Source organism: Tauraco erythrolophus, chromosome 11 (genome assembly GCF_009769465.1).
Source record: "Tauraco erythrolophus isolate bTauEry1 chromosome 11, bTauEry1.pri, whole genome shotgun sequence".
Taxonomy (NCBI): domain Eukaryota; kingdom Metazoa; phylum Chordata; class Aves; order Musophagiformes; family Musophagidae; genus Tauraco; species Tauraco erythrolophus.
In genome coordinates this window covers 6,854,700-6,866,932 of record NC_141475.1, presented here as the reverse complement: position 1 = coordinate 6,866,932, position 12,233 = coordinate 6,854,700, and the positions used below count along the sequence as shown (strand labels likewise).

General features: G+C 40.0%; 1 protein-coding gene across 1 annotated transcript in view; it reads left to right on the top strand.

The window, feature by feature from the left end:
• Window positions 1-301: 301 nt before the first annotated feature.
• The window catches only part of LOC104378457 (vesicle-associated membrane protein 3), a 36,009-nt gene continuing 24,077 nt past the window's right edge, over window positions 302-12,233 (top strand). The window contains exon 1 of the mRNA XM_009985477.2: window positions 302-384. Within this exon, the coding sequence (XP_009983779.2) occupies window positions 302-384 (83 nt within the window). The remainder of the gene's footprint in view (window positions 385-12,233) is intronic.

Sequence of the window (12,233 nt, the reverse complement as noted above, 5' to 3'; positions counted from 1 at the left end):
TCTGTCTCGCGCACACACACACGCTTTTAGGTTGATCTGTGGGAAAGCTTCCTGAATTCCAGCTAGGTTTGCTGATAGCTCTTTCCTTCATGTGTCACCAGTAGTGTCCATTTCCAGTGTGGACACTGAGAGAATAGCTGCACCCAACAGCTGTCACCCATGGTGACAATTCAGAAGGGGAAAGGAGAAGGGAAGCAAAGAAACAAAGAGCTTTAATCAAGAGCAGTAAAACCAAAGTTGTCTTCTAACCTGGAAGGCATAGAGCACTTTGTGCTACTGCTGAGCAGCTAAACTGATTGGCATGGCGCTTCGTGCTGCTGAGCATCCTGAGTGCGATCAAATCTTACAAAACAGTTCCCACAAGATAATTGGACTTGTCTATTGGTAACAATGCAAAGATTCCTAAATAGGCATCAGATTGAGCATCAGTAAGCAAAAACTCTGGCAGAATGACCCTGCATCCCTTGTGGTGGATGCTGCAGGCCTGATTTGCTAGGACTGGTTTTGGCCAAGTACTCGTACTTTCAGAGGACAGTTACGTACAAATAGAGCTCTGTTTTCTGTCACAAGTGCACTGAGTGACAAAACAGTCCTTCCAGAGGCTTTGGGTATCTGGTTGTTTCCTGCACTTCAAAAGCTGACTGAGATTTGATAATGACTTATAGCCCATCAACTTACCTGAGAATTTCAAAGCAGAATTCTCTGAGCTGGGATCGGTGCTGCGGTTGATAGCCTTTCTGTTATCTTTCTGGATTGGGATCCAGAGACAGCTCAGCTCGAGGGTGGGTACTGCCAGGATGAATCAGCAGATATCTTCCTGGAAGGAACTGACAGTCTAGGTATCCCAAGTGTTCAGTAGAGATCTTACCAGGCTATAAAAGTCTGCGTCTGAAATGTTTGACTTGCTCTTTCCAGCAAGGAACTGTACAGTCATTCCCTGACAGCTGTGATATTGTCTCCCACACATGTATGAAGATCCCACAGTGACATTTTTCAGCAACTTTGTTTACTAGATTACATAAATACATAAATATTTCAAGTCACTTAATATTTTGATGCTTTTCTCTTCTCATTGAATGTTTTGGGGAGACACAGAGAAGGGAATGGAAAAGCAGAATATGCCTATGTGTCTTGGCAAGTTGACATCGACCTGCACATTTTTCATGTCAGCTCTCAATTGCTTCATGTACATGAAACAACATGTTCTCTTGTATGTCATCTTCATAACTGATGCACAGCTACAGCAGCAACATTAAAGTGAAGACCCTTATATTAGCACGTTCATTGCTCTTGTTGTGACAATTTTATGCGGTTAACTCTAGGGGCAAATGAGCACGTTTGATTTTAAGTTCTATACAGAGACTGAAATGTTTTAGCAGTAGAATAACCTTTTTACAGAAATCACAGCTGACAAGTGCTTTTCTCATTCAACCCACACCTGGCAAAGCCAGTTACAAACTATGGAAGTTGATGTTTTTCTTATTACTGACTCCCAGAGCGCCATTTGCTGAGCATCTCCTTCAATACCGCAGTAGTAGAAACAAAGCCTGTTTTCAGCCCTGAGCCCCCTGCCCCAGCCTTCCTATTTCATGAGCAATCTGGACGGTGAAACTTGTCACGCAGTAAGAAGGCACTTTGACTTAAACTAAAGCATAACAATTACAGAATCAAACACTCTCTACATCTGGGCGGAGGAAAGAGCTTAACAAGTCAGATAGTGTGTGTGCATGAATCTAGAGGGGACCTGCACCTTGGGGAAGAAGGCACCGTACCCAGAGAGAAGAGAACTTCTGCTCTCAGAAATACCCTTGTTCCTGGGCACTGTCAGTGAACAAGAGGTACCAAGATTTCCGAGTAACTTGCTATAGTCTTGGAGAAATCCGTAGTTCTCGTAGCAAGTAAAAGAACTCCAGAAATGTTAAGTTTGAATGGCTGCTAGTATTGAAGTCCCTTAGAAGGTTAAGTGCTATTCAGCAAAGGTAAAAGGAGTCCAAGAGATTGTGTCTGTTTAGGAAGTTAAATCCAAAATCCTCAGAGGCAACATGGCTACTGGCTCCAGATCAGGCTCAGATCAGAGCTAAATCATTCTGTACAAGATACTTTCACTCTGAGATGCTGCAGTAGCATTGCATAACTTGAAGGAAAACATTAAAAAAAAGTAGAAAAAAAAGTTGTTCAGAAGATAACTCCTAATGAGTTAAGCATTACATACTTCGCTGAGCGAACCTGAGAAATCCTCAGATATTGTAAAATGTTAACCAGTGACTAGCCAAATGTTCATTTAATTTAAAGCCACACTTTTTTTTTTTAGTTTGGTGATGGTGCTTGTCTCTAGATTTGTTCTAGCATTGCTTGTCTATAGGACTGAATCTGGTTTCCAGCAAAGGCAGCTGTTCCCCCAATCTGGACCACAGTAGTTGTGCTTCAGTGTTTGGATACCTGCACCATTTGCGAAACTCCTAGTTGATTTTTCTCAAAGGCTCATGTTTATTTCTATAATCTTTGTCTTGCTTTGAAACTGTGTAGGTTGCTTATGGGATTATGGATGTAAATAGCATAGGAAGGTACTTGATAAAGATTTCTTCATATCTTTAAAAAAATTGTCATCTGGGATTTAGGATAAAAAATGAGAAACTTCTCTTATTTCAAGAGTGGTGAGGAAGTATTGTGAGTAACAGACAGAGGATAGCAACTTGGTGAGTTTATGGGGAAGAAGAGACAAATATAGGTGTTTACACTTGCAGCTTGCTGCACTGAGCCAGCATTCAGTCTCTTGACAGCACAGTCACATTCCAGTCTCCGGCAGCCAGGTGTCTTAGGCAGTGACTCACATGCCGAATGCAGTTTTCTGTTGTTTTCACCGTGGTCCCTTGTTAACCTGCAGATGGTCTATCTTGAAATCTGCCTTCCCCTGCAACTTCCCAGTGGCAAATGTGACTTGTCTGCTTCTATTTGAGACTCGTCCCTTCCTGGGCTGGCTTAGATTACAGATTGATTATAGAGGTGCCAACTAGCAAGCATCAACTACAGTTCCAAGTGACAGAGGACTCCTAGCTTAACTTGCTATGGAAGCGGCCTTCATGTTAATCTGTACCGAGATGGTAGCATGCGTTTTGGGGCTCTAACAGCAGAAACATATCAAACAGGATCGCAGTAATTCCCTTGTGTTGTCAAATAAACAAAGGGAATCCCCCTGCTCTGAGCTATAATTTCCTTTAATTTGGTCAAACTAGAGTAATCTGCCTTTATTCTTCTTGGCTGTCTCTTTGAGAGAATAAACTAGGCAAACTTGGCTTCATTCTTTCGTAACAGAAAAGACTGGTTGTACGCTGAGGTCAGAAGAAAGTTAATTTAGAATGTGTGAGGAATTAAGGTGAGGGCCTTGACTCTTTCTTACACCAAACAGAACTTTTGAATTTCAGAAAAGCCTTTGCATTTTCCATTCTGCCAAGCTCCAACCTTGTAAATCCTTCTTTCAGGAGCAGTGCAGAAAAGTAAGTATTGTCAGGGTGGAGAAGACTTCTTTTACTGTAATCTCACATCTCAAAAGGCAGCGTCATGGATGCCTCAGCATTTGCAAAAATACTAGGCACATGAGAAGTGGTGTGACCTCTAAACAGATCAAACAGCTTAATGCTGGCTCTTAATGGAGACTTGACAATTTAAATAAAGTTTCCTCTGTCCCAGACTCTTTTAATTAGCTAGTAGAACTGTAGGTATTCTTCCTGCATACATACAGAGTTAGAGAGGTGCTTATGCTAAGCCATCCTTTCCCAGTTTCCAGTTAAAGAGGTTTCCTGGACAAAGGCAGACTGGCTTTGTGCTGAACATGTACACTGGGAGTGCAGTGAAGAGAAACAGGATCTCTGCCCTGCTAAAACTGAAGCAACATGAATGAAGAAACAAATCTCCCTATGCAGTATTCCTGCAGGAACTATTACCTGGGCAATACCATTGTTTGTACTGCTAACCCATGTCTGTCAGCGAGCCCTAGAGCAGGGCTGAATCAGGCATCACGTCTTTGGGATGCAATAGATTGCTTCTGTTTCCTTTTTACTGAGAGTGAGTGAAGAGGACACAAGGATAGAATGGGATGTACAACCCGCTGTTACATTAGATATCACACTGCCTCACTATTGCACAGAGAAGGAAATTAGTGCAGTCTCTGTCCTTCTGTCTTCAAAGTGGAACAAAGGGAAGATATTGCAGTTGGCTCTCCCCTCCCTTAAAAAAAAACCTGCCATAACCAAAACAGAGTTCTTCTCAAGAAGTCTTTAGTTTTCCAGAATGTAGTGTATTTTGCGTTTTCAAGTATAACAGATTTTACATAGAACTGGCTCTTGGGCATATTCAGATAAATGCTCAGGATGCTTAACTCAGCGATCAAAAGGACAAGTAAGTTGACCTTAAAAAGATTGTAAGAGAAGACATTAATACTCCACAAGAAGTGTGAAATTTCTAGGTGAGAAGATATTCAGCACAGGAACAAACACCTCTGCCTAGGAGCATGCAGATCTTTTTTCAAATTGCCAATGTTTTTAATGACAGCTGCTTTGTGCAAATGTGTATAGAAAATGCTCAGTTTAGATGTTTCCATGATGCTGTGCTAGAGCTATTCTGCATATGAGCGTTATGATGCAAAGCATGTTCTATTTGACAACTCAGTGTTTTCCTCTGTTTTTAGAAATAAAATCCTAAGAGGCTGGTATTTTTTGCATGTGTGTGCATTAGATGGGTTGTTTTGGAATAGATAATTTGATTTGTTTATTTTTCAGGCTATCTAAATGGAGAAGTTGTTTGACAAGTTAAAATGTTGGTGTTCAGCCTCTCATTTTCGAGGTTTCGTTTCCAGTCCACTGAGGTGGCTGTTGTCTCACTTCAGGGAATCTGGCTTTGAAGAGTACTCATTTCTTTGCAGTAGTGCTTTGCTTTACACAGGATATGGTGTTGGTGCTTATCTTCTCTCTGTGGAGGTATCCTTTATAGCAAGTTTAATGACAACAAAACAGTAACAACTATTTTAAGTGCTGTGTCTATAGCGTAAGAGAAATAGAGAATACATTTCATAGAAGGACAGTTGTGTCGCTATTGACTGCACAGGAATTAGCTTAGTTCGTACAGGCCAAAGGTTGTGGACTGGATAATGCCATACTAGGTAGAAGAGGATGCATCCAGCATCTTTCTCATTCCTTCTTGTCTTCAGTCTGTAATATACATGTAAGTAAAGGAAACTGATCCTTGGAATATAGCAGTAGCCCTGTATCAGTCACATCCAATTGTCTGAAATCAAGAAAAATGTGTAAAGGGCTTGGATCAGACAAGCAGCGAGTGATTTGAAAATTTAGCGAATGCGTAAGGTTGAAAACTCCTTGAAGAGAGGGATGAGAGATTTCCTTCTAAAAGCACCCATCTGCAAGATGGCTTTTTTAAGTGGGGGAACAAACAATGAATTTTAATTAGGATAATGGTTTTAATAGGCTAAAAACAATCAAAATACCCCTCTGTGTCTTAAAGGCAGTGGTACTGGCAACCTTAGCACTGCACAGATTTACACCATATAAACATTGACAAATGAACCAAAGAAGAATTAAAATCTTGTTAGGAAACTAAGACAAATACAGCCATTGTATATATTTTATGGATTTTTTTTTTTCCTTCAGAATTAGCAACTGTTAATGGGAATTAAGAGAGAAGATAGAACATCCTGGTTTGAGTAGTGTAAGTGAGTAAAGAAGATTTATGTATTTCTTGTACATGCTTATGATTGTCCTAGAGCTTTAATGAATGTCTTCCCTTTGCTGATGTCCTCCAAATTTGTCTTATGGAATTGAGTTACTGTGGGATTGTGTCTCCATCACAGTGCTCCGGAAATTGAAATTTTAAAAGAAGTTAAGACTTCTGTCCTCTTCCTGGATGTTTCTTCTCTCAAAGTACTAGGAAATAAAACAGCCTGCAAGAATCCTTACTTGCTGTTTAGCCGGGAGGTGGCTTCTGCTATTCATGGTTCTTTGTAACACCTGAAAGTGTGCCTGGTGGTTGGTGATATATACGATATATGTAAGTGGTAGCGAAATAGAGGAGCAACAGATTGTCAGAGCAGGATGCTGGTAGAAGGAGATATATTCTGGTCCAGTGGGGCTCACGTAAAGTGGATTACTGGAGTAGCATATAACAATCTCTGCCTTGCTCTTTCTTTTTGCCTCTTTCTTCACCTTTGATCTATGACTAACTCTGACTGCTTTTGACTATCTTTGCTCTTCTGTAACTGCTCTGCCTTGCAAAACCTTTTGTGGAACAAGTTTGCTCCAGCAGTGCGTGCACAATGTCTGTCTTCTAGATTTTTCATCAGAGGCCACGTTTTGCGCCATCGGGAATAAACTTGCCTGGCTCACTTCTAATTTGAAATTTGATTTCTTAAATGTTAGTAAATTAAAAAAAAAAAAGTAAAAAAATCAGGAAGAAATTTTTAAAAAGCGGTCATGCTGTGACATGTGAAGGAAACAGAAGCTATGGACTGAGGAAAATATCTTCTTAATAGAAAAGATCTTTGAAGAGAGAAAATAAATTCCCTATGGAAAGATCAAAGCACATGAAGTTAATGGATTATGACAAGGTGAAAAAAAATACCTGGAGAAAATAGTAGCTTCAAACATAAAAGAGAAAAATAGGAAAGAGTAGGTTTTTTTTGTTGGAGATAAAGGATAGTTAGATGGCTAGCTAAGCACTTGAGATTATATGTTGTAGCTAAAGCACTATTAGCAGGAATAGGGATTTCTTTCCTCATGCCAGGCACAGCCTCCACTTACGTGGTGTTGAGGTAGCCTTGGAGTTGCAGTCCTGAATTCCTGCTCTATGGCAGTGCTTTGTGCTGGTGAGTACAGCCTAATGCATCCTGTAGTGCAACCAGACCCTCAGACTGACGCAAGACTGACGTAATTGTAATAACTCTTAAAGTCACTTTAATAGTCTGATTAGGTCTTGCTAGGATCAAAAATATATGGAGTTTATCAAAGAAAAAAAAGGCATAAACCCTTCTAGTGAGCTAGGAATGTTCATGGGTGAAGAACTCTGGAAAAACTTCTATTCGGGTTATTGTTATCAAAGACCATCTGCACTGTTACAGGTGTCTGTGCCGCCCTCATTGCTGCAGTGCTTGATGCCTCACAATCATACAGAAACAGAAAACTACAGCTAAGGCACAAAGACAGATCCTCAAAGATCTCACTCTGTGGCATACACATCAGTGGGAATCAGACATTTGAAATGCCTCTCAGGAAGCTGGGATCAGGTGACTTTGTCCAAAGCTATGCTGGGTTTGTGTGGCAGAGTACCTCATGTCTCACGTTTAGTCACCCATCCTTCCTCCAGTCCCACCACAAAGCAGAAGTCCCAAGGGACGTGTGCCTGTGCTCTACATGCACCAGGAGGTTCACCTGCACTAATTATAAAGTGAGTGTTGGATCTACTGAGCGATACTCAGACACCCAGAACTATCTGTATGTGTTGCTGTTTGCCCCTCTGGTTTATTTCTGTATATGTTTATGCAGTCGCATCTCCACAAACCTGCTGGTTGTTTCCTGGATTGACAGTGATGTGTACATTGAGTGACAACCCAACATTTGTTGCCTACTCTTTGTAGCAGCACCCACTTGCCCTCTGTCTTGGTTCAGTTTCTCATTTGCCATTTCACAGTACTTAAGAAACAAACTGCCCCTCTTGTCTTTCTGTCTACAGAAGCTTATTTTGAGAAAGGCAGTAGATTCGTACAGTGACTGGAGGCTAGAAAAGTTTGCATATGTGAGACACATCTGTATTGGTCATCTGATGGAGCGCTGATCAATACTGGAGTGTGTTGAGAAGTGGTGTCTTGCCTGTTACTGTATGCTACGAGGGAAGGACTAAGGCCCTGATAAATCCTAGTCTCCCAAACCTCTCTCCTCAGTAATACTGCCTGTGCTTTGTGTGCGCTCCTCTGCCATGTGATATGTGGTGGGTTTTTTTTGACTTCCAAGAAATGGCTGAATTGATGTAGGAACTGTGAGGCTTCCAGCTCACAAGCAACTTCAAATTAAATATATATTGAACTTAGTTTAAAAAAAAAATTGTAAGACTTTCTTTTTGTTAGACAGCTTCACTTTAAACTAGAAATTATTTTTCCTTGTTTTACAGCAGCTGCAAGAGCAGTAGTTTCTCTTGTCTGTCCCCATGACGAGAAAGAATTACGTACAGGAATAGATTCCAGTGGGTGCATAGTCCAAAACGAGTAGGGCAACATAAGTACAAAATTAAGTTATGAATAGCAAAACACTTCTATTGTCTCTTCTCTTAAGATTTTGTTTAGTTTGGTGTGGTATAGACCAGAGGAACAAAAAGTGATGAGAACTACATGCAGTAAGACTGGGTTAGATAGAAGAAATGGTTTTGATTCAAAATGTTGTTACTGTACCCATCCAGAAACGAGAAGATAAGAGACCTTGACCTGAATATTTGATATTCAGAATTCTTGATAATAAGATGCCAACAAAATTTAGAAGCTGTAATTGAAGGACAGCTGCCACTGGATGACTTATGCAATATGTCAAGAACTGTTGCAGTACTGAGGGCTTTGGCAGCTCTGGGTATGAGGCCCATGCTTCTCCCACCTTTTCTAGGAGCATGGGGCTGTTATAGTCCTTTCTGTGTCGTGAGGCAATTGTGCACTTTATGCTGTGTCTGGCACCATGGTTGTATCATTGCTTTTAGTATCTAAACCAGATATTTGGAGCTGTGGAGCTTAACCAAATTCTGCAGCAGTTGCTGCTTGGCAGTTACATTCTGGGCCCATAGACGTGTATATAAGGGCTAGTAGCCTGGTACCTCATAATTGGCAAATTTCTTAATTCCTTCAAAAGCAATAAACCAGGATGTGGAACTAAGGCACTTTTTTTTCTTTTTAACCACCCATCTTAGTTCAGCAGCCAAGTTTAGATACTAGTCCTCTAAAATTTCAGTTTTCAACCTCTATTTGATCATATTCCACCTCTACAAAGTGGTAATCACAGTGGTGCTGTTTTGGCACATGCTGTTCCTGCCAGGCCCAGAGCAACTGACCTGCTCTGTAGAGTCAAAGGGAATGCTAGTCCCAGAGACCATTAGCAGGTACAAAAGCGTAGCATCTCCTTCTCTTCCATCTCCTTCTGTTTCTCAAAGCTATATATTGCTTTTCTTTTGTATATTTGTTGATTTTACCACCAATCATTTCTATTGCAGTGCTGACTTATGGAAGATGTTAACACACAAAACATTGCTACAGTAGGGTACTACTATGAGATGATGCTGGCAACACACACAATTAACCATATTATTTTCTCATGTCTTAACAGCTGGGAAGAAAACATATCGAATCAGTGAGCAACAAAACCTCCGTTTTCATTTTTTAAAAGGAAATAGAGAATGATTCATTCTAAAACTATACGCTCCAAAGGAGGAAGATTTGAATTATTAACAACATATCTAAACATGATGGGTGCTGACACCTTCATCTCTTATTTTTACTGCCATGGATTTTCTTCACATGCAGTGAGAGAATTTACACTACAGGAAGTGTTAATGGTTTCACGCTTCCTACCCATTTTTAGCTGGCTAATTTATGGAAAGCCATTACTAGGTGAGTCACTGCTTTCACAGGATTAGTGTGGCTGAGATTGAGTTTTGAGTGTTCCTTTAATTTCCATATTCGCTTGAAAGGAACAACAGACCTACATGAAAACTGTTAGTGTTTGGTATTACAGTAGAGTTCAGAGTCTCTGCTGTACTTGATCACATACAAATACTGCAAGAGATGCTCCCTGTCCCTATAAAGCTAAACCAATAAGAAAGCTAGAGCCTTATCTGCATTATAGATGCTGTGAGTCAGGGTGTCTCACTGTGAATTTGTGCCTGATTGGCAAAGATTACAAACAGAACCAATACTAGGAATCTCACTATAAAGAACGGTTCATCCTGCAATAGCTATTGCAGAAGCATATATACTCTCCTGTTGATCTTAAGATGTTTTGGTTAGACATTCATAAGCTACAAAAAATAACAGCCAAGCCTCAGGATCAGAGTTTGCCCCTAACAGTCTGTATCGTGAATGTAACAGGAGAAATTCAGTATGTAAAAAATACTCAAGCACCAAAAAAGGTGTAGATTTCATAGCCAATACTCTTTGTAATAAATAATTCAGAAAGATTTGTTCAGTTTAGAGAACAGTCTCTGGCAGGCAGTGACTGATAAAATTTAAAGAAAATCTTGACTTGACTTTTTAAACTAATTTACTCTTCTATAAACCTCTTAACTTGTCACAAAAGGTGTGTGTTACCTATTATGAGTCTTTCACCCAATCAGAAGCTCTTAAAAATCTACATAGTTTTTCTTCTGCTACAGGTTTTCTGTACAGGTCTACCTGCAGAGGCTATTCTGTTTCTGCCTTGCTGAGAAGTCTGTTGTGCAATTGGGTCAGTGTGGACATGCAGCTGGGGTGACTTTCAACTACTGTCCTAAAGAAATTACAATTTTTGGGTGCTATCTGTAGATAACGAAATGAAGCATCACTAGTTTTCCCACTTTGTTTTCCACTGGAGAGTTTGTGGAGGATGAAACTGGAGAAATGATGTCACAAGTAATTTATTACTCAGAGTTCTTTTTCTCTCCCCAGTTTATTTCTATTCTGTCAGCTTCCTTCTTCTCACACCAATTACTCTGACTTAAGAAATTACAATAGTGCTTGAAAATTGGTATGTTTGCTGTATAAATTATGAGGCAGATCTTCACCTGCTACAAAGTGAAGTAACTCTGAAGCCACAACTTTTTTTTCAGCTAAAAGATCTTTTATATATGAACTATCTGCTTTTTTTCTAGGGTTTTTAAAATGCTTGAAAGACTTAAAAACAAGAGGAAAAAAGTTGAATAGTGAATGATATGCATAAAGCTGGGAGACAATGTTACCAGTGGCCTGTTAAACGCTGTTACAGAAACTAAACATAGATCGCGTTAATCAATTGGTGTATGTACTTGTCTTTATGTGTACCTCCATGCACACACTTTTGAAAGAGGTGTTAGAAAATAAATCCCAAATGACCCTTAAAATCTATCATCAAGCTGATCATGTGAGAATGGTTAATAAGTTATGTAGGCAAGTACAATAAAACATTCTTCAGCTACTGTTTTGCTATATGAGTCCGTGATGGATACAGAAGCCCACTGGAACTGATGTTTGTAAGAAGATTCAAAACATTTTGAGTATTTAGAATTGAACTGTTCCATTGCGCTCTTCCAGTAGGATGTTTCTTAATGGGAATACGTTTGGACTACATATTATTCTTCACTGGCCATATATGTGGATTTTTAGGCAAAAAATATTTTAAATTTTATTCTGAAATTAAATCACTACAAACATTTGTGGTGAATGCTTTTATTTGTACTTTGAAAATATCTCACATTTTTCATGTTCTTATTTCATTCGAGGAAGTTCAGTGACAATGCAGAATGAAAACAGCAAGGTCCTTGGAAAGCTGAATGATTGCCTGCTCGTTCCTTGTACCACTTCCACATAAAGTGAACAATGTCTTCCCCTGCTGAAGAGCCACTGGCATGACTGAGGTTTAACACGTTTGAACAACAGTAGCAAAAGCAGGGGCTAAACAGAGGTGCCTACATGCAAGGCTTAAATGGTGCTGGTTTTGGCCTGCCCTTCCAAGGGTGTGCAGCCTGTGTGATTGCCTCTTTTCTGTTCTGCTAAACTTGATAGAGTGGTAAAGACCTCACAGATACAAACTTCTATAAGCTGTTGGGGAAATCAGTGGCTAGGTAGAGATGAGGTCCAAATTATTGTTGCCAGCTGAGGAAAAGTAAGAGAAGTTCAGGAGTTATTGGTTTCTGTGGTTGGCTATACGCAGGGATGGTCTGGACCTCTCCACAACAGCAAATGTTCTGATGCTCACTAGAAGGGGAAAGGGTGGAGGAAAGCTAGTGGATGTACCAGGAATTGGAAGCACTACAAGTCAGCAAGTCTTGCAAGATTGTAAGGGAGGTAAGCTGGAGGTGTTTTGGTGGTGAAGGAGTGATGTAGCCACTTTGGATATGAAGCCAGGCTTTATTGGTTTGGTTCCTCATGGAACAGTTCATAACGTAGTCTGCAAAGATCGCTTTTTAATGAATGACATCATAAACCAAGGAATAAATGGAGTAATTCTGAATAATGCTGATGTTTT